At 41.0% G+C, this 23666-nt stretch overlaps 1 protein-coding gene across 2 annotated transcripts in view; it reads right to left on the bottom strand.

The window, feature by feature from the left end:
- The window catches only part of LOC127636505 (cell adhesion molecule 2-like), a 556717-nt gene extending 533708 nt beyond the window's left edge, over positions 1-23009 (bottom strand). For both annotated transcript variants that reach the window (XM_052117020.1, XM_052117023.1), the window contains exon 1: positions 22756-23009. In XM_052117020.1, coding sequence (XP_051972980.1) covers positions 22756-22816 — 61 coding nt within the window. In that variant the 5' untranslated portion in view covers positions 22817-23009. The remainder of the gene's footprint in view (positions 1-22755) is intronic.
- Positions 23010-23666: the final 657 nt, after the last annotated feature.

The raw sequence follows: 23666 nt of genomic DNA, 5'->3' as shown, positions 1-23666 counted from the left end.
TGCACCAGTAGACATGAGGATCATAAAGGCATTGGAAAATTGCCGGCATGAGGAATAAAGAACAAAGAGGGAGATGAGTTTCATTTGTTTCAAACAGCTAGTGAGCCGCTGCTGTCGCTCAGATCCATGCAGAGCAGAGGGAGAGAATGCAAGAAAACTGTACTCCACATTATCAGCTTACAAAAGCCTGTTGTTATCCCCCTCTTTCTGCTACTTGCTCTCATCCTTCCCCCACTGTAAAAAAAAAATCCTGTTAAATTTACGGTAAAAACTGGCAGCTGTGGTTGCCAGAAATTCAATTTATAAAACATGGTAACCACGTTTCAGGCTTTACGGGATGTAATATTTATGCCTGTGTATTTTAGCGTGCATTACTGTCGTTTTTATTATTAAATAATACACTTGATATATTAACCTTCTGAAACTGTAAAAATCTCCTTTTCATTTTATAACGTATTGTTAATCACCATAGTAATTACAAAAGGAAAAATGATGACATGAACTTCATCAATAGAAGCCCTTCCAGGAGCAATGACCAATAAGCAACAAGAAACATAACTATTCCCATAAAATATAATGAAATGAACTGGGTCAGGCAGGGAATTATGGGAACGCCAGATTATTGTTTTTTACCTTAATTTTAACAATAATTTACCGTAAAAAGTACATGTACTCTCTTCATACATTTTACATTAAAAAATTATAATTTGTACAACATTTTACTGTAAAACTACTGTACTTGTGTTGTCTTTTTAAATATATTCAAATGATTAACATATATTTTAAGGTAACTACCATTTAACCAATTAACAATTTTTAACTGTTGCATTTTTACAGTCTTTTACCATTACAATAATAAAAATTTACAGAGTATAATTCCATTTTGAAAATGCAAACCACTGTAAATCTCTTTGCTCGAATTGCAGTACTGTTTTTTGTTTGTTGTTTTTTTATTATCAAAAAGTGCTTTTCTTCCGTTAGATGAGCAGAGAAGTCTCCTTTAAATTCAACAATGTTAGCATTTTGGACTGTCCTAACATCTGAAAAGAAATAAAAACATTCAATGATGATCTGGCGGTAGAGTTTGATGTTCCAATTCTTCATTCACTAAAGAACTGGGCACTTTCTAAAATTGAAGGCCTTCATTACATACGATCACTCTGACATCGCCATTAAATCTTAACCACTGGCTAAAAATCATAATTTCGCTTGTAGATAATGATAACTATTCTGCAGTAAGTATAAGGCCCTGAATCACATTAAATCCGCAAAAGAACTTGTCATTACAAACACCAAACACATGCAAAAGCATGTGCATGCCCTCACAGCAGGGCTGGATTTTGCCAACTACCTCATGATACCAAACACATTACTATATAATGGTAATAGTTAATGAACTGCCCAGCACTTTTGGGTTAATAACTCACTCACCGAACTGTGCACAGCAATTTCACACATTTGTTTTTTACGCAACGCGAAATTGGCAGAATAATGGGCAGGTAATGGGCAAAAATATATGTGTGCCGATCGGAGTGCTTATAAACTTACACGTTGTTGGTTTATTAAGTGAGGTAAGATCATTTATGCATAAAACCTCATGGTTTGCTCTTATTTATACCTGATTTTTTATTAACTGAACTGTAGGTAGTGATATGAATGGATACATAATTAAATATATTAATACAAGGATCTAAAGAATCAATGCATTATCATGAAAAAAAAAGAACAAAGAATCAAGATATAAAATGAGCCGTTACGTACACACCATTACGCTGATTTTTTTTAACATAATTGGCGGCGGCTGTGGCTCAGGTGGTAGAGCGGGTCGGCTGCTAATCGCGGGGTTGGCGGTTTGAATCCCGGCCCACACGACTCCACATGCCGAAGTGTCCTTGGGCAAGACACTGAACCCCAAGTTGCTCCCAATGGTAGGCTAGCGCATTGCATGGCAGCTCTGCCGCCATTGGTGTATGAATGTGTGTGTGAATGGGTGATTGGGACACAGTGTAAAGCGCTTTGGTAACCTCTGAGGTTAGAAAAAAAGCGCTATATAAGTGCAGACCATTTACCATTTTTTTAGATAAAAATCTGACAAACCAAAAAAAATACATGCAATGTCAAATCTGGGTAATGGGCAAAAATCTACACGTGTCTATCAGTTTATTCTTAAGCCGTTTATGTAAGCACAGTGTAGTTCTAGCGGGAAGACTATCAGCTGTACATCATCGCACCATTAGCTGGGTAATTTCCAGCCAATCACATGTAAGCCATTGCTTTATAAGTCTGCTCACAATCTATCACATTGCTGTTTCAGTGTGCTAACATGGTAACCTCCACCACCTCACCACCACCATTTGAGTCCCGTCCTGCACAGGGGTAGGCTCCTAGCCCCTGCCTCCTGTCTCCGGCAGGATATGACGGTTCCAAGTACAACTTCTTCTGACCACAAGACGGGGCCTACCCCAAAGAGAGGCATTACTTATCTGTTTTATATTCATCAAATAAATGTCATCTTAAATTTCACTTAAGTATGTCTTCCCGATAGAAATGACCTTATTGCGATAAAAGAAAGCTGTTTAAGGATTTACACGAACACACATGTTGTTGGCTTATTAAGCACAATCTGTGTAAGAATGTGAAACGCACTCACTGATATATGATTGTATATCAAAACAGAACTTCCTGACAGACATGCATTGCAGAAACAACTTATTATATTAAACAACTTATAAATATTAAAATCCAGCATTCCATTACATGCAATTTATCACAAACTTTCTTATCCAATCAACATAAAGTACATTTTTTATTACAGGGACAATGCCGATAAGACAATTTTGAGTTAAGTAACTTTTCAAGGGACAAATGTTTATAGGTTATGGACTTCTCTTGATGGGGTTTACAACTTTGGTGTACCAACCCACACTCCTAACCCCTAAGCCACACCATGAAATGACATTTACAGGCAACTATCAGGTATAAATCCTGATACGTTATAAAATCACACTGCATTAAAATGTTCATTATCTAAAGGATTAGACCAGACTTGCACACCATTCTCAGTCTGAGACCCGGCTGGCAGGCCTCTCACATCTCTGAGGCAGCTGAAAGTGAAGAGAGCTGAAAATCCTGATTGCTGACTTGTCTGGCATTTCAGTTCAAAGCATCTGCAAGAGATGGCAGGCTGAGTGTGAGCTGGCGCAGAGCAGCCGGGCTGGGGTGCAGGGTCGTAATGAAGCACGCTGCCATCACAGATCAGCCGGCCCCAATCCTCCCAGGATCCATCAGCTTGTCTTATCTTTACTCATTAGAGGGAGGAGGCATTGAAATTGTTGGATGTGTTTAGAAATCTTGTGCCCTCTAATCAGGATATCAAACGTCAGATGGAGCAACCCACCAAAACTAATATAATGTACATGACATAAAAATGAACAGTATTTGTTAAAATATATTTTACCTCAACAATTTTTTATTTATTTTTATATTTAAATAATAAAATATTTAAAAAAAATGTAAACTACTTTTTACTTGATGGTTGTATGACCTGACATTTTATAAAATGTATCAAATTTTGATGTGTTCAAAATGTTTGGTATGTTCAAAACCACATGAAACCGATATAAATATAGTATAGTTTAGAGTTCTAACATTCTTTTTTTTTTTTTTGATTATGTAGATTTTCCATTTTCATTATGGAGATCCTTATTTTTGACTGACCCATGTATTTTAAAGACAGGTAATATATTTGCATTTTATGTATATAGTTAATATTACAGTGTTTATATTGTCATTTTATTTCAATGTTTGTATATTATTACATATTAAAATTGACTGATTCTCATGACAGAGAATATCTGTATAGGTCAGAAAGAGCTTGATAGAGATGTAGATGAGAGATGTAACAGGTGTTTAAACGTTTCTCTTCATCCTGCTTCCAGCAGGCAACATTACACAAAGCATTTTTTGCAGTTATTGACGAAGTGCCACCATATGAAAGGCAGCAAAACCTGGATTGCTCCAATGTTACGCACTTGCAATGTTGACAGCTTTGTTGTTTAGAAATAGATGCAATAGTTTTATCGAATTGCTCTCATAACACAAGCGCAGTACAATGACATTCACATGTCGAAAAAAACTGTCCACTTCAAGTGGTCACACCAAATTCAGCAAGCGCAGCTACACAAGAGAGGGAGAGGTAGAGAGGGATGTGCAAAATATATTTTTCAGGCACTGTAGATTTCATGCAATGTAGATTATATTCAACAGCAGGATAGAATTTTTTTAATAAGTGATACAGGCACATGCAAAATCACAAATGTATTTATCAATATTAAGGTTTAGTCAAGCAACATGCAAGTACAATTCATTTTGACTTCCCCATGCAAAAATCCACTTGTCCCGGACAAGTGTTAATGTCGAACCCTGCTTATAGTAGAATGTGGTCCGGTTTGAGTGTGCAAGCATCTGGCCACATGGCCCTATTTTTATTAGCACATGACAAAAGCATTAAGTAGGACTATCTATCTTGAACTGGATTTACAGTTATGGTAAGGTTAACACCTAGAGTTGTGTATTTAATTCTCAACACAGCTGCAGTTGGGTGTGTAGCTGAATCAGCAGATCAAAGGAGCAAATGATGCAGTTAAACCCAAACAACATCCAATTTAATATACAACAGTTTGTAAACAGTCCCTGATCTGCAAGAACAATAATGTGCCTGCCGAAATCTGTTAGCTGAATCTGTAAAGGAGTTCCATTTACCCTACCAAGCATAAGAGAGTGAACGTCTTTAAAATCAATGACCTGATAATATCGCTGACACTGATTTTGCCCACTGATGCTTGAACGACAAAACTAACACCCTGTTAGTACAAAGAGAAAAACAGAAAGTGTAGATTGTATCTGCACAAATAGCAAGTGAGCCAGCCAATCAGAAATCACAACATGCAGTCTGTTGTAGTCTGTATAATCTCCAACAAACCATCTCCTTCCAAAGTGTTCCTCAAAATGATCATTGAATACATTTCTCTAAGGACACAATGAACTCTAATTAGATTACACAGCAGCAAACGCATTGGAAACATGGGACATGGTTTATGCCGGATTATTCATGTTCATCATCTAAATGCATGTATAATTCTACGGTCGGTTTCAACAGAATAGCATAATATGGAAGGTTATATTTTGAGTGACTGAATCAGACTAACCAAGAGTGAAACAAATACCCACATATTAGCTGGAAGATCTCAAAGTTGTAATATGACAAATCTTGGGCTTGAAACCTTACAATGGTAAAGATGTTTAACATGTGAATGCACAGTGAAACAAAATAGTGCTACTGGAACCAGCTATTAAAAACTATGTCCCACCCTCTGAAACAGCACATCTGAAAGAGCACAGAGATACATATTTAGTGACATATTTATATTCAGTTTAGACAGTCCAAAAAACAAGGATACTCTACTTCCTGTTGTATCCGTAACACTGTGAAAGGTGAAACATGGTAAGCTTCCTCCAACACATGCCAAGACACAAAGGCTGTGTGTTTTATATACCAAGGAGGATCGCTGACCTTCTCCGAACAGGCGGACGGGGCACTGAAATGCAAATAGCCCTATGCTGTATCAATGGCTGCTGCATGTTTGTATTTGTTTCTTCTTTTTTTTTTTTATCCCTCACCTCAGATCAGCGTGTCTTATACTTCGGTACATCATTTGTCCCGTACAATTGTTGCCTGGCAAAAAGTAAAATAGAAGAAAAAAATCAAATAGATGCTGAAAGAGGGGCAATTTTAAGGGATCACAACATCAATAGGCCAATAACCACCAAGAAATATGCAGTGAAATACTTAAATACGTAAAACGTCTCGGGTTACATGTGTAACCCTTGTTACCTGAAAAAAGCGGAACGAGATGTTGCGCTGCTAAGCGCTACGAGGAACAGCTTTAGCTGTGAGCCGAGCTGAATAATGTGTGGAACACGTCAATGAACATTGACCAGAATTTATAGCTTCGGCTGATGTAATCATTAGATGCACCTGAGGCCAGGCTATAAATGGATACGTCACCAGGTGTCGTCAGATACTTCTTTTTGAAGAGCAGTCCTGGGACGTCCCAGTGCGGCAAAGCAGCGCAACATCTCGTTCCGCTTTTTTCAGGGAACAAGGGTTACACATGTAACCCGAGACGTTCCCTTTACAAAAAGCTTCACTACGATGTTGCGCTGCTAAGCACTACAGGGAACGTAATACCCACACCGCCGCACTTGGGGCTGTCCGGACCCCTACGGTTGTGCAGTGTACTCACAAAAACGCGAGAGGTCTCAGACATGAGCTTCAAATGTCGACTCAAGGGCATAAGTGCCCGGAGTAGCATAAACATCTAAACCATTCAATTTTGATGAATGTGTGCGGAGAGGACCAGCCTGCCACATCACAAACTTGTTCAGGCATGAGCTGAGATGTCGACTCAAGGGCATAAGAGCTCAGAGTAGCAAAGCATCTAAACCATAAAATTTGATTAATGTGTGCGGAGAGAACCCTATCGCAACACAAACTTGTCATAAAAACTGATGAATGTGAGCGGAGAGGACCAGCCTGCCGCATCACAAACTTGTTTAGGCATGGGCTGAGATGTCGACTCAAGGACATAAGAGTCCAGAGTAGCAAAGCATCTAAACCATAAAATTTGATTAATGTGTGCGGAGAGTACCAACCTGCCGCACCACAAACTTGTTCGGTGTCAACTCAAGGGCGTAAGAGCCCAGCGTGGCAAGAACATCCAAACTATAAAAGTTTAATGAATGTGCGTGGAGAGAACCAACCTGCCGCACCATAAACTTTCTGCAGAGGGAGACCTCTAGCCAAGGCTTTAGAGGAGGAGAGCCCTCTGGTAGAGTGCGCCCTAAAACCTACTGGCGAAGCTTGACCGCGTGCCTCGTAGGCCCGGGCAGTAAGGTCCCTCACCCAAAGTGACAACCCGGTCACGGCTTCAAAGTGAAGAACTGCTGCCCTGACTTTACGCCACTAGCAAATGCGGTGGACATAATTCTGAAGGGCACAGACTGGACAAAGTCTGAGTAGTCTTTAGCTGCTCCGGCATTACAAACAGCAGGGAGCAGAAGGCTTAGAAAATGACTGGCCAAGGGTCGAGAAAGGCACCTTGGGCAGGTAGTCAGGGTGAGGGTGCAAAGAATTATTTTGGTCCTACCTGGGGCAACGCAAAACAGGCCGGCAAAAGAGACAGAGCCTGTAGGTACCCAAGTCTCCTTAGAGACGTAATTGTCATATGAAAAACCATCTTGAGAGTCAGAAGTCTACCAAACGCTGACTCTAGAGGTTTTTAAAAAAGGGGGGGTCTTACCCTATGAAGAGGTCCTAGCAAGGATGCCCACCCGCCCACCGAGGCGTGGCAAACCGAAGTGGAGGCCACATAGAACCTGGCAGTGGTGAGGCAAGTGCCCGCTGACAGTTCTTTCTACAGAGACTCCAAAACTGAAGCAAACTGGCAGTTAGCTGGTTCTGTAATATGAACTTATTAGAAACTTATTGGGGGGGGGGTTATTGACTCAGGGAGAAGTAGAGGAGACATTGCGCTATCAACATAGGCGAAGAAGTCCTCTTCTGCCCTGTAAAATCTACCCAGATCAGTTCCAAGTGGAGGGAGCCCTAGCACTTGAAATGGTCTCGATAACCTCAGGAGAAAGCCCTGCGAACCTCAGTTGGTACCCTACAGGGGCCAAGCATGAAAGGTTTCACAATTCGGGCCGGGGATGAATATGTCCCCTGAGCCTGCGAAAGAAGGTCCCCCCTGTTCGGAATCGACCAAGGCGAACCGTAGAGGACAGATAATAACTCTGAGAACCATATCCTGTTCGGCCAGCGCAGCGCCATAAGTAGGAGGCAAGACCCTTGCTGGTGAACATTGGCCAAGACTCCTGGGAGCAGAGAAACCGGGGAAAGAAATGCATACAGATGCACTCTGGGTCATGTATGTGTCTTAACGTCCAGACCCAAGGGGGCTGGGTGATTTCAGGGAGAAGTAGAGGAGACATTGCGCTATTCATAGCGGACCTCTTCTGCCCTAAGATCTCACCCAAACTTGTTCCAAGTGGAAAAAGCCCGGCATTTAAAAAAGGTCTCGATAACCTCAGGAGAAAGCCCTTTGTCCCTCAGTTGGTACCCTTAGGGGCCAAACATGAAAGATTCCACAATTCGGGGCAGGGATGAAATATTGCCCTGTGCCTGAGATATAAGATCCTTCCTGTTCGGAATCGCCCAAGGCGAGCCGTCGAGGGAAGAGATTAGCTCCGAGAACCAAGCCCTGTTCGGCCAGCACAGTGCTATCAGTAAGAGGCAAAAACCCTTGCTGGCGAACTCTGGGCAACTACTACCTTAGGGTGGAATTCTTAACTCCCCCGTTGGTATTTTCTGTCTGGACCGTAAATCTGGTCCCGTATACGGGCATCCAGGGATATAACTGACCTGTGTGACAGGAGCTTACCCTGGGCCCTAAGGAGAATCCGACGTGTCAGAAATACAGCTGACAAGAACGTGGGTCTCCTTGATGATTTATGTAAGAGGCTACCGCTGTATTGTCCACCCGCACCAAGACATGGCAGCCTCAGGAGGAGGTATTTCAGGGCCAGAAATACAGCCATCAACCCGAGACAGTGACTGTGACAACCGAGCTGACGACTCTCCTATCCCCTTAAGCTGGACGACCACTTAAGGCTGCTACCCCGCCCGTCAGGGAGGCATCTGTCGTTAGCAGTCTGCGACAACAAGACGCACCTAGAGTGGGACCTAAGGCAGAAAACCGGGGTCTGAACCACATAGAAAGGGAACGAAGCCTGAGGCGCGTAAACCTATTTAGCCTAGGGGTTTGGCCCTTGGAAGAAATCCCCTGGCTTTTGGCCACAACAAAAACGGTCTCATGAGCAGAAGGTCCAGAGGGATCACAGTGGACGCGTTCGCCCTTAGACCTGGAAATTGTTGATACTGATAACAGTGCAACCTTGACCTAGCCTGACTTTGCTCAGGGTGATCTGAATGGACTCAATACTAGCGGGAGACAGTTGTGCCCGCATTGTGATTGAACTCAAACCCAGAGAAACAGATGAGGTTAGACGATGTCCCTGTGCTGAACTGCCAGTTCCTGGAACTGCGCTTGGATCAGCCAGTCGTCTACATAATTCAGAATGCAGATGCCCCAGAGTCGCAAGGAGCCAGCGCTACATCATGCATTGTGAATGTGTGGGTAAAAAGGGCTAGGCTGGGTGAAAGAACCTGACCCTGGAAGGCTTCACCCCCGGAAGTGAACCTCAGGAACTTTCCATGTTGTGGCAGAACTTCTAAATGAAGTATAGAAGTGCGTCATAAGATCGATGGTGACCAGCCAAACGAGTTGTAGGGCTTGAGACACGACCATCTTGACAGGCATCATCTTGGACTTGAACACCCACGGGTAGTTCAAGCTTTAAGATCTAAGCCAGACGCCACCCCTCACCCTCCATGGGTAACGGGAAGTATTTAGTGTAATAACCTAACTCTCTCTCTGGAAGGGGAACACATACCATGGCCCCTTTAACCAGGAGATTGAGTCTTTTGTTTTTACAAAAAAGAAATCCGGTTTACGGTAGTGAGAACACGCCATTGAAACACGGAAAAGCGGCGAGTGAATTAAGTCCTGACGCCCTAATAAGACCCACAGAAAAGAATATATCCGGCAGGAGTTTCCACGCTGCCAGGATCTCTGAGATGGGTATTATATTTTAACACTTCCTGTTGAGGGGTTGTCGGGTGTTTCGCGTCCTGAATAAAATGCAGGAACAGCGAAAACGCCCAATTTTGAAGGAAGCCTCTGCAACCCGAAACACCAAGAGGTGGCGGGAATGGAGGGGCTTTGAGGGGGTACCGGGAGGGGTGAAGTGAAGCACGCGCCCCGTCCCGAGGGGAGCTACCCCCTAATTTAGGTGCAAGACCATCGGGGTTTTCTCTTGGGTCTTGCTTCGGGGGCTGGCGAGGGCGGCGAGACTGTCCCCAATCCCTGGGAGGAGGAGCACGACTCGCCACGCTTTGCTTTTGAGCCTCCCTTCAGTCAGGACCGAGGCGGGTCTGCGGCTTGCTCGTCAAGCGCAGAACCCACACTCAGGTCGTCCAGGGGGTCAGCCTGGTACGCCTGTAAAACAGCATAGTGTGCAGAGCAGCACCAGCCTGACCTGCTGCTTGATTAGCCCTTCCCACTAAAGTGGAGGTTGTCCTACAAGGCTTTGAGGGAGAGAGGGCTTTAAGTGACGATGCCGAGCCCGGCGAGAGATAGCCCATAAGCGTCTCTTCGACCGGCGGCATCACTGAAAACCGCCGTGCCTCAACACCCACGATAGTCGAATATAATGACGTCGAGGGTATGCGAACATGGGAAGAAAATATATATATATATATATATATATATATATATATTTTTTTTTAGGGGTTCTCCATGAGCGAAAAAGCTCTTCATGGAGGTTATCAAAAAAGGGAAGGGACCCATGAGGCGTTCCCTTTCTTAGACTGGAAGATAAAATATATCCACTAATTTGGAGCGTTTGGGGGTCTCTTTTTCGCGTGGCCAGTCCAATCTGGCAACCGCACGAGTAACAACATCGAGCAATTCCTAGATTTTTTTATCGCGGACGGAAAGCTCGGAGGCGGGAAGAGAATCGCGATCCACCTCATGATCCGAAGGAGCGACGAGATCATGTGTGAAGGACCAGCTGGGTTTCGGGAGAGAGTGAGAGAAAGGGATCAACCCGTCTCTTGCTCCTCAGCCAAATCCATGCAAGAGCCCCACGAACTATTTATTTATTTATTTTTTCGTGAGTGCTGACTCCTGGAAGCAAGCGAGGCGAGCACGACGCACTCTGCCTGTTAAAGCAAATCGCAGTGCTCGCACCCACCCTGCTGCAACGCGAGAGCAGCGTGCTCTACCCCCAAACAAACAGAGCAAAAACTGATGTGTGTCCTCTTCAGCTATAGAGCGAGAAGAGGGGAACACGCACCGTTTGCGGCTTTCAGTCATTCTCTCTTTTTCTAAACAGAAGAGAACAACGTTCACTGCACACTGCCTAACTGATTCTAACTTCTAACAGAGGAAAGAAAGATTTGACAGGGTTTGTGAAACACACAGAAACAGAATCGCTCTGAAAAAAGAGTTTCTGACGACACCTGGTGACGTATCCATTTATAGCCTGGCCTCAGGTACATCTAATGATTACATCAGCCGAGGCTATAAATTCCGGTCAATGTTCATTGACGTGTTCCACACATTATTCAGCTCGGCTCACAGCTAAAGCTGTTCCCCATAGCGCTTAGCAGCGCAACATCGTAGTGAAGCTTTTTGTAAAGGGAACTTGAATTTTGCTCAGGCAAGCAACAATCAAACATTTTGCTTTTCAGCAAATATACAAATCAACTTTTGCTATTAACTAACAAGCTTGATAATCGTTCTGTAATACTTTTCATAACATACCTGTAATACTAAGCGTAGCACCTGCAATAAAACGGCTGCACTAACTGTTTGTTGTACAGGTACAGTGCTGTGAAAAACTATTTGCCCCATCCTGATTTCTTCAGCTTTTTTGTGTATATCTCATACTAAATTGTTTCAAAAATTCAAACAAAATCTAACATAAAACAAAGGCAATCTGAATAAACACAAAATACAGTTTTTAAACGATAATGTTATTTATTGAAGCAAAAAAGTTCCAATACCAGCTGGGCCTGTGTGAAAAAAGTAATTTCCCCTTTAGTTACTAAATCCCCAAATCTATAATGGAGTTCAGCTGGACTAGACACACCCTGTCCTGATTACTGCCAGCCCTGTTCAATCAAATCAACCTAAATAGAACTTTTTTGGCCACATGAAGTTGGCAACATCCAAGGAACTGCAGGCGTCTCTCGCATCAATAAATGTCACTGTTCATGACTCCATAATCAGAAAGATACTGGCCAAAAATGCCATCCATGGAAGAGAAGAGAGGCAAAAACCACTGCTAAGCTAGAAGAACATTAAGGCTCATCTGAATTTTGCCAAAACACACCTTGATGATTCTCAAAACTTTTGGGTGAATGTTCTGTAGACCGATGAGTCAAAAGTGAATTTGTTTGGAAGACATGAGTCTTGTTACGTCTGGGTAAATCAAACACAGAATTCCAAAAAAAGAACATAATACCTGAGGTCAAGCATGGTGATGGTGTGGGGATGTTTTGCTACTTCAGGGCCAGGGCAACTACCAATAATTGAGGGAAACATGAATTCTGCTCTCTACCAGAAAATCCTAAAGGAGAACATCTAATCATCAGTTCGTGAGTAGAAGCTCAAGAGCAACTGGATTATTCAGAAAGACAATGATCCAAAGCATAGGAGTAAGTCCACCTCTGAATGGCTCAAAATAAATTACGTTTTGGAGAAGCCTAGTCAAAGTCCTGACTTGAACCAAATTGAAATAATCATGCTAGAAAACCCTCAAATATTGCTGAACTAAATCAGTTATGCAAAGAAGAGTGGGACAAAATTCCACCACAGTGTTGTGAAAGACTGATCTCCAGTTATCGGAAATGTTTGGTTGCAGTTGTTTATGCTAAAGGTAGAACAGCCGGCTATTAAAATTAAGGCGGTAGTTAGTATTTCACATGGGTGATATAGGTGTTGAATAACTTTTTTGCTTAAATAAAAAAAATAAAATAAAAAAATATATATATTTGAAAACTGTATTTACTCAGGTTGCCTTTGATTTGAAGATCTAAACAATTTAGTATGACAAATGCACAAAAATAGAAGAAATCAGGAATGAGCAAATACTTTTTCACAGCACTTTAAATTAGAATGAATTATTCGAATGAAAGACTTTGACATAACTCAAATATAGCTACAAGCAGTATAGCAAGTATAGCTGAAACTGCATAAAATTCAATGTATGGTTAAATAAATGCAGTAATAACAAACTGATGTGTTTACATAAATGCCCAGGCTGCAATAAAAAAACTACTTTCCAATATGGAGATGCGCTGAGATGCAGTTGGCTGCTGAAGGGCTGATGGCCTGCTACTGACTGTGAAAAGGAGGAGGAGCGTGTGTGTGTGCGGGTGTTTGAATGTGTGCACTATTAGCAGGTGCATATTGTACCATGAGCTCTGAGGGTGTTCATTGATGGTATATGCTTCTGTTGAAGCATTCAGTTCATGTTATATCATCTTTAATTTTTTTTTAAATAGAGTTTGATAGCATAACTTCTGGTGAAGAACTACAATACCTATGATCCTGAAGGGAAACGATCCCTAATTAGAGAATTAGCAAACAAAGCGTGCCAAATGAGCAAAGCTCATTGTACATGATAATAGATTGATCTTAATGGCATATAGATCCGATGCTGAAAACATGACACTTCAAGGAGTGCCAACACAAATATCTCGTATACGACAAGTGCACGGAGAACAAATGAATGGCCACCATCCGTTTATTTATTAAAGTTGCTTTTACATACCATTCATAATAATATATGGCAGGTACGGTATAGACCACAATACAAAAAACTTATTTCTGTGCACAAAGATGTTTTAAATAAAAAATAAATACACAATACTAGGAGAAAAACATCAGTGTGCTTTTTTGGAACAATTACAGCCCAATTCTATTATATTATTGTTTAGTTTACTTATTAAAAAATGCAGGGCAAAATTCCCTGTATGAAATTATATAAATTACCAAATTAAAAAAAAAAGATTATAATCTCAGACCTATATAAGCCTTTTCTTTCCACAAACTTAAATTAGCTTTACCCTGTTCTGTAGACAAAAAAAGTCAGCTGAATGACACTCAGAATGTTCTACACTTTCTTCAAGACAATAAACTATCAGAATTATTTGTCCAATGCTGAGTTCACTTTCAGAAAATGAGCTTTTGAACATTTTAAAATGTTTAAATATTTTACAGTTGAGACGACAATCAAGTTCAGTTGGTCGTTAAAATTTGCTGGGCAAATATGCAAATAATGCAGTTGTGATGGCGATGCTTTAGATTAGATGATTGTTCAAAATAGCCTGTTGAATATCAGAAATGTATCATGTGTAAACCCTGATATTACACTGCATAATTTTTTCTTTAATAACTGTGCGCACAGCATATACACATCGATGGATGGTTCTTATTCTAAGATTTAAAGTTTCCCGTTAGTTGTTGCAGGTTGACAGCTTGAACAGGGCCATCGCGATTTGCAATAAACACACATTTCTGTATGGAAAAGGCTTAAGGGCAGATTTTTTTTGCGATAAACCAAAACTTATGTGACAAAGTGTTTTTTTAGGCATGACATCATCACGCACACCATTTTTATCACTGTACAAATTTACTGCAATTCATTTTATGCATTTTCACTTTGTCGATAACAAAATAGCGCAAAAGGTGGATGGTAAATAGGCTATTGATGACGTCAAGTTCATGTCATTTTGACTGATAATTTCTTGCTTCAAATAAAATTTTGTAATGATGTGATTTGCTGGTTGATTTTGTTCAAAGTTTAGAACTCTTATGAAATTCCAATGGAAAAAATGTATAGGAAAAATATTTCTGGAAGCAAGATGGTTGAAAAAGTGGCACTGTTAAGCTCCAAACACATACGATTCCAGGAACTGAATCAATAAGATGGAAGGTTTATCAAAAAATGGCTTGAGCTGATCTAAACAGATATACAGAGGCTGTTAAAAACATAAAATGAAGCTTTGTGACTGCCTAGTGCAGGCATTACCCATAAACTCCCCAACAAGCAAGTGTGTGAGGAAGAATTCAGATTTGCTTGAACATTGTGTCGATTACTAATCTCGTCAATCCTGCTCTGAAATTAATGTACTCTCTTACTAAGCCACCATTTTTTGCCAAGTATGCTCAAATGCAAAAGCCAGACAATGTAATTGTGAAAACTCACTAATGAGACACTCAAAGCCACATCTATCAGTTAAGGACAGATTAATTGATAGGCGACATTTGGTGGAAGCCAAATATTTCTCATAGGAGAGTCTGCAGGCTGCTATTTTAAAGCATTTGATTTACTGACCCTTGATGCCTCCAGCTCACCGTTTGCAGATATTCAATTTTACTGAACTAACGCTTTCATCCACCGTTGTCAATAAAGGTGATTGATTACCTAATCACTGAGCAAGCCCAGGGCAGGTGCAGTCTCTTGTGAAAGATCATGTTACACTCTGGCAAAATCAGATATTATTTGCAAGAGAGGGTAGCTAATTATCATTTTACATTACATTTATATTTATGCATTTAGCAGATGCTTTTATACATTAATATTTTATACATTTTATCAGTTTTATGTGTTCCCTGGAAATCAAATCCATGATCTTTGAGTTGCTTACGCCATGCTCTAACAGTTGAGATAAAATCTGAATGAAAACAAGAGAGTGAACCATGACAAAATGGAGGAGTTATGTGTCAAGGACAAAACGTGTTCTCTTTTGGTTCCGGTGCTCTGTGGTTTCAATTTTGTTTGCAGTTGTTTTTCATTTGTAAGTATGGCATCTTTTCATAATCAAAATAATCGTCAAAGCATATCAACCATTGCAATAGAATTTGCATCATATTTTCCTGACTTGTTTGACCTGTACTTGTTCTTTTTATTTTCTTATACCTCAGGTCATCTCTTAATCTTGTGCTAATTACACAAAGAATTTCCTTCTGTGTGTCTCTTTGCATAAGCTTCAATAAGATTATCAGACATACTGTGAGCTTAAGCAAATCATTTAAATTAGCCAACACAAAGGCTAATCGGATAGAAGAACCCTAAGAAAAGCCATTATAGAGTCTGTCAGTCATTTAGCAATGAAATTCATCTTGGAGAAATCATTAAGACAAAGGTCAGCAAAGTGGGTTTATTTTTTATTTTTTAAATGACCGATTTGACAGCTTTCAAACAACTGCTACATGGCATAAATAAAACATGCCATGAGGAGGAAGGTTTTTTTTTCAGTAGACATCTGATCCAAGACTTTGTGCCATTTCCGTCAATGATTCGGGGAGTTGGTGTTTTGAAAGCTGATCCAAAATCACTGCAAAAGGGCATCTTTTTTGCAGTGCTCTTGGGAGAGAGGAAGTGTTATGTCAGGCACTAGCTGTACTGTGAAACAGTTGACAGTTCCACCCACTTTTTGTTTTAACTTTTTCAAACACCTGGAAGAACAAAAGAGGCCCTTTGATCATGGAAAATCCCTCACGATTACAACGGGGCTTCAGGAGCTCAGCTCCATCCCATACTCCTCTAAGTCTGGGGGAAATGCTCGAAGGCCTAGATACTTGTAGGCAGACAGACAAGAGAAAGTGAGACAGACAGAGGAACAGTACTTTTTTAGAAGGCTTTCAGCAACCCAACAACAGGACAAATACAAAGAGGCAGTGGATTTTTGCCTCTAATCCTGTTCTCCATCCTGATTCAATCAGCCAGCCAAACAAACACCCTTATAAACATATATAGTAAGAAAGAGGGGCATTCTCAGCCTCTTTTCACTCTGAAGAAACGAAAGATATAGACTTGGACTGAAATGATACCAAACGCACATGACAGGATGTGCCATAGGAAGAGCCAGGTATTGCAGCCTGGACAGAGTCTATAGTGCAACCTTTATTCCCTGCTAAATTAATGCCAAACAAATGCTTAATCTAGTCAGCAGAAATGGCAGTTTATGCCTGACTCCATTTCTCACTTGTCTGAGCATATTTGCATGTGCTACCGCTCACCTGCACAGATGCTTTTCACGCTCTACGACTGACAAAGACAACAGACAGAGAGACAAGGAAAAGGCTATTAACCCCCCTTTCAGCACACACACATCTGCACGCCACCCCTCTCCTAAAGGAACACTTTCCCATGCTACTTCCATAAAAGGTCTGGTCCAGAAAGGGCATTTCCCAGCTAGGAGTCACTCTGCTGGGATAAGCTGGCTGAGAGGCAGTGGGCCAGAAGCTTCTTTCAAAGCACAGTGGCCTCCTCAGTAAGGAAAACCTCCCGCTCAGTGTTATCTTCACAAAAGGAGCATTTTGAGACATAAATAATGTCTTTTGACATTGCACTATGGCTGCAAAATTAATGGAAAAAGCAATCATGATTGCAAATGCGACACCAGCAATTAACTTACACCGATCAGCCACAACATTAAAACCACCTGCCTAATATTGTGTAGGTCCCCGTCGTGCCGCCAAAACAGTGCCAACCCACATCTTGCATGAAAATCCCAGGAGATCAGCAGTTACAGAAATACTCAAACCAGACCGTCTAGCAACAACAATCAAAACATGCTCCAAATCACAGAGATAATATTTTTCCCCATTCTGATGGTTGATGTGAACATTAACAGAAGCTCCTGATCCATATCTGCATGATTTATACACTGTATTACTGCATCACAACTGGCTGATTAGATAATCACATGGATGACTGTTGGTGCCAGATGGGCTGCTTGAGTATTTCTGTAACTGCTGATCTCCTGCTATTTTCACACACAAGTCTCTAGAATTTCCTCAGAATGATCCCAAAAACAAAAAAACATCCAGTGAGCTGCATTTCTGCAGATGGAAATGCCTTGTTGAATGAGAGAGGTTAACAGAGAATGGCCAGACTGGTTCAAACTGACAAAGTCTATGGTAACTCGGATAACTGCTCTGTAAAATTGTGGTGAGAAGAATAGCACATCAGAATGCTATTGTTGGCGCAGTTTGGGCAGCATGAGGGGGACCTACACAATATAAGGCAGTTAGTTTTAATTTTGTAACATTGATCGGTTAATTGTAAAAATGTATGATTACAACATTCCTATTAAGTTTACTCCTGTTGCGTCAAAGGTGTTTTTGCAGCAGTTGAGTATTCTAGCAAATCCCAGACATGTCCCTTGAGCAATGAAATGGCAATTGAGAAACAACGATGCCTACATTACAGAATCAGTAATGACAACTAATCCTAATGCGGAACAGTCTGATGCCCACATATTTGTTTCAAATCGGTTTGAGGTGGCACACAAAAATTAGTGCTGAAGAAACATCACCTGTGCTCAAAAAGAAGCTTTAGAATAAAAGTGAAAAGCAGTCATAATTTAGAATTGTTTAGGATTAGTTACTGTGACAAGGAGGAGGGCAGGGCCGGCAATCGGGCTAATCAACCGAGGCGAGGGATAAGTGCTACAGGCAGCTGCCCTGTATGCATTTATGTTTGTGTGTCTTTGTGTTTAAGTTTATTAAAAACAATACTTTGATGCTTCATCCGGTTCCCACCTCCTCCTTTCCACTGAATCCTGTAAGTTACATTACACTCGCTTGCAATGTAGACTGTAAATACACTGCAAGCGAGCAACACAACAAAACTAGAATGCTCCCGTTATAATTTGTAAGCATAGACACTGTGTAAATAACGTATTTATTGTACTGTGCAGAGAGCTATATTTATAACAGAAGTATTAGCTCAATTTCTGTGTACAACGTATTCAATTAATTTAATAAGTACATTTTTGTCATACTTTTTGTCAGCATATTATAAATAACAGCTTAACAGTTTGTTTTGGATGTGTAACCTATAGAAAGAATATGACATGAAGAAGAACAAATAAGTATTTAATTGACATAATAATCGTGACATAATAATCACAATTATTAGCTAACCTCACTGAGCTCTTTATTAGGAACACTATGGTCTTATGAAGTTCCTGATGTGGACTTCGGCTGTTGTAGACCATCCACCTCAAGGTTCAACATGTTGTGCATTCTGACATGCTATTCTGCTCACTACAAAAAGGCATTTCCGTCTGCAGAACTTCCACACACTGGATGTTTTTTGGTTTTGGCACCATTCTGAGTAAACTCTAGAGACTGTTGAGTGTGAAAATCCCAGGAGATCAGCAGTTAGAGAAATACTCAAACCAGCCCATTTCGCACCAACAATCATGCCACTGTCGAAATCACAGAGATCAATTTGTTCCCCATTCTGATGGTTGATGTGAACATTAACTGCTCCTGACCCATATCTGAATGATTTTATGCAATGCACTGCTGCCACATGATTGGCTGATTAGATTATCACATGAATAAGTAGGTGTACATGTGTTGCTAATAAATTGCTCAGTGAGTGTATATCAAGGAAAATAATATGCAATTGTGATTTTTGTCATAATCGTGCAGCCCTAGCTTGAGCCATTCCTACAATCGTTATTTTTTTGTTTTCAGAAGCTGGCTGAGCTGACAGCAGAATTTGGGTATGCTTTGCATGAGAGAAGCTGAGGAGAAGATTTGGTCAGGATCCCAAAGGAAGGATTGCACGGATTGCTCATAGAGCCAAGAAAGACAGAACGTTGAAAAAACATTCTGTTTACACAAGACTATGAAGAGGGAATGTACCCACAAATAGAAATGAGTATAAAGGCATACATTCTCAATGAACCAAGACCACATAGTCCTCCAAATCAGTTCTGGTGTCTCAGAGGATGGAGCCAAGCTTTGCTATTACTCACAGCAGACCTCCACATAACAGCACTTTGTAGGGACTTGTACTCCAAACACAGGGAGGAGTGGTATTGTCTGCAACACACTTTGCATAACAGCCATGCTCCCCCAGCTGCTGGCAGCATGCAGTGTTCCCTCCATTCAGATGTGCCAGGGATGTGCCCACACTTGTGTTGCAGGCATTTAACCTCACAGAGGAAGACTGGCATGGCTTTAAGGATAGTCAATGACCAGCAAATAAAAGGCAGCTGGGACTCTTTGCTCACAGCAGACTGGTAATACAGTCTATAATGCAAAGTTCAGTCAAGGTTCAAAGCTGCCTATTGGTAGTCGACAAGTAACATGACAAGAACTTTTTTAACGTCAAGATTTTAGGCTAAAATATGCATGTGGATGTCATGAATCAAAGTGTTGATAGGATTTAATTACAACTGCAGGTATACTAATCAGGGATGCAAACTAATGAAAGTTCAAAAAGGCAAGTGTTCCAGATGTATATTTTCAGTTGATTTGTTTGTTGTATTTAAAGCTTTTTTTGAGTGTTTCAGCCTAAAGTAACCCTTTCAAATGATTTTAATAAGAAAAATGTAGAAACTTATACAAAACAATTTAGACAAATTAGCACCAGAAAAGGTGACTAGCAGAAAGGTGAGACACTGCATCCCAGAATAATTATACATTGTGGAGACAGGGGCTAGTTGTCACAAAGGCTACATCTACAAGTAGTCCAATTAAACAAATGTGTGTTTTCTCTAGCAGTTGTTTGAAATATTGGTTTCAAACACCTACTTTAAAGCCTTACTAAATTCGATTTTTTTTTTTTGTGTGAATTCTACCCTCCAAAGTGCATTTCTACCGAAAGGTTTAAATATGTTCTAAGGACAAAGTTATTTTTCATGTATGCCAGGTCTGGGCATTTTGGCCTATTTCTATTGCGCAGGTTGTCATGTGTTTTAAATCATAAATTCCTACAATTAATCAATTACCATATTTGTTGTCAAAATCAATGTTTTGATATATTTGTATGTCCTTCGTTTTGTGACTCTTCATTTTTATTTTATTTTTCATAATCAATAATCGTACCACTGAAATGACAATAATCAGATCTAATGATTACAAACTGAGTATCTGACAGGGCTACCGGAACCTACTGACCTCAAACAAAAACACTGTGCAACCACACTCTGTTAAGCCTCACACATGGCAAGCAGGTGCAGCCTGGCTCTGACAGTGTCTGAGAGGTGTGTTAAAGAACCGAAGGAGGCAGCGACACTTGCAGCCAGTGGGGCTGTTGGGTGCTGAGAGACAGAGGCACTGTGATTTACGGATGGAGAGAGAGAAGGTTGGGGAAAATCAATACATTGCTTCAGTCTCACGCTTGCTGCCGACTCATTAAAAGTGAAGCCTTGAGGAATGTGCTTAATTATCTTTGATTATTAATGACCCACCTCTCAGACTGATTATCAACAGCAGCACAGGGGTGTTTTGTCAAAAGATGTGGCAGAAGAGGAAAGCCATACGCATACATGCAGAAAGGCGTGTGCAAATACTCTCTCCTTTGTCTCTCTTGCATTCATTCAGCACATTGATAAACTGACAGGTATGCAAGCCAGTCTGTTTGAGATGTAAACATCTCTGGTCGGTGGGTCATGATTCACTGATATCCAGACCGGTTTTGAGTACTTTAAAAAATCATAATGAACAAATTAAGAGGTGAACACACAGGTTTGTGTGATGCTAATAAATTGTAACATGATTTATGCTGGTACCTGGCGTTATCCTTGTCAAAGTAAGGATTCATTTATCTTTCATGGTCCTAGCATAAAAGCGGGCGGTGGCTGCTGCTCACGAGATGTTGGCGTGACAGGCGACAGCCACACGCGCTGCCTAACCTTACTCCTAACAGACACAAAACTCATAAATACTTACACTTGAGTGGTCACACAACGAGTCCTTCTTACTGAGACTTAAACTAATCCGTACATCCTATCTTAAAGCAAACATTACCTTTCCAGTGCGGCAAATAGGACACGTTCAGCTGACGTATTCATCAAATATTCCTGTCACACTAAAGGTGGCCCGCGCCAACACTGCGCGCGACCTTGCCCTGCTGATCCTGTTTACAGTGTTGCGCGAGAATTATGAGTACCAGCAAAAACCATACGATCCCAAAGGTTCAGAAAACAATGAAAGTAGAAATACAGACATTTCTCTTCTGATTTACTCTGCGCGATGTTAGCATTTGAACATTTGACTTTCGTTTAGGCGAATAATACATTACATTGGCAACTTTGCAGTGTGTTGACAGGTGTACTTGCTCCGCAAATGTTTTCTCTGATAGGAAAAAAAAAAAGAAGCTGATGCTACTACGACCCCAAGATGTGGATTGCCGCAAATACCATACAACCCAGAGACTGGAATCATAGAACCAGTCCCAAAAATCCCCAAACAAACGAGGAATGCTAAAAATAATGTAAACAATTAGCTTAAAACTCCGCGTGGGGAATCTAGGTCTGTTCTCGCCAGAACAAACGGTAAAATACCATAAAAGACCACGTTAAAGGGGCAAAATAGAATGCTATGAATGACTAAAAATGCCATATAATTGTCTGAAAACACATACAGTACATCTCAAACAACATACTGAATTAGGATTAAATGGTATAGACTTGCAGTGCTAAGATAAATAAATCGTATTTGTCTCAACCCAAAATAATTCCAATGTACGTATGCCTATCTATAAATGTTGTAAAAATGCATTGAAATCCATGCATTTATCAGTCAAAGTATCCTATCGGGACAAATGTATTAAGCCGTATCCTTTAAATTGCATCCCCTCTATGGTAGTGAGTTTATCTCAAACACATTTTGGCTGGTAATCCATAAAAGCGGGGCTCTAGTTCAGCAGTCTGTGCAGGCTTATCCGTGATAAGATTCTGTATCAGTGGGTTATATGTTGGACAAACGTGCACCATACAATTCCTTCAGTGCAATGATGACTAACGGGCAACGGATAAACAAAAACAAGTCCCCGCAATCACTCGAGGCCCTTTCGACATATTATGCAAATGCAAAACATCACACATTAATGCTTTTCCTACATGGTGCGTAATGATGATGAGACAGTTTCAGTTGCGTCCAGATATAATGCCCCCAATTAGCAACGCGCGCACGCTTTGCACTGTTGCGAAACCACTGTATATAGAGAGCTTAAAGTTTGAAGCGCTCTTACCTTTAAGGACGATCCCGCAAATGCTGTACAGGGTAAACAGCATATGCTGCTTAACCATCATATTGCCTTCCTTCTAGAACAGCTGCGTGATTCCAGTAAACACACTTTCTTCTCGTGCGCTTCTCCGCGTGCTGATGATGGGGCTTATACAGGTGCAGGCTGCTGCATTCAGTACTACAGGCTCCTTCGATAACTTCTCCTCGGTTCAAGTCCCACTGCGTTTTCCGCACGGCGTTCACTTGACACTCTGACTAAGCTCGAGAAGTGCACAGCGCTCCATACAACATTAGAAAAGTGCAGCTCGCGCATCTATCGCCTCCTGGGAGCGCGAGCGGGCAGAGTCCCGCCTACGCACATTGACAGATGAGGACGGGGAACCAATAGCGCGCGACTGGAATTATTCTCTGCACTAACTGGTTCCCGACCCCACAGTCCGTATGATTTAAGGTTGCGAGTCCGCACAATAGCTTTGATTGTCCCCTAAGCTTGTTTTAATGCGCTGCTTAATGATATATCCTGATAAGTATACTTATGATGATTTAGACACTTGGACGAGGACGCGTTTTCTTGTGGATTTCATTACACCGATGGAAGCGCGCTTTAAAAACATAACCTAGTCCTGAATGGACAGCAACCATGGGATCTAATGGCGCGCGCACCTTCTTATCGGGATCAAATTAACTGGGCTGTGCTCACAGCATTACTTCTGGTACAAACCACTAGGTGGATCATCTTGACTCGTCAACCTTGGCTACATTATCAATTAAGAAAGAAAAAAAATCTTACTCTTGACCAGAGTTGGCCATCGAAGGCAGTAAACCTCCGTTTAATTAGAATGTACTTTATTTTTTGATATCTCACACATAATCCTAATATTACACGTTATATATTGTAATATATAGGCTGTACAT

Source organism: Xyrauchen texanus, chromosome 44 (genome assembly GCF_025860055.1).
Source record: "Xyrauchen texanus isolate HMW12.3.18 chromosome 44, RBS_HiC_50CHRs, whole genome shotgun sequence".
NCBI classification, from domain to species: Eukaryota; Metazoa; Chordata; class Actinopteri; order Cypriniformes; family Catostomidae; genus Xyrauchen; species Xyrauchen texanus.
This window is presented reverse-complemented; position numbering and strand designations above follow the sequence as displayed.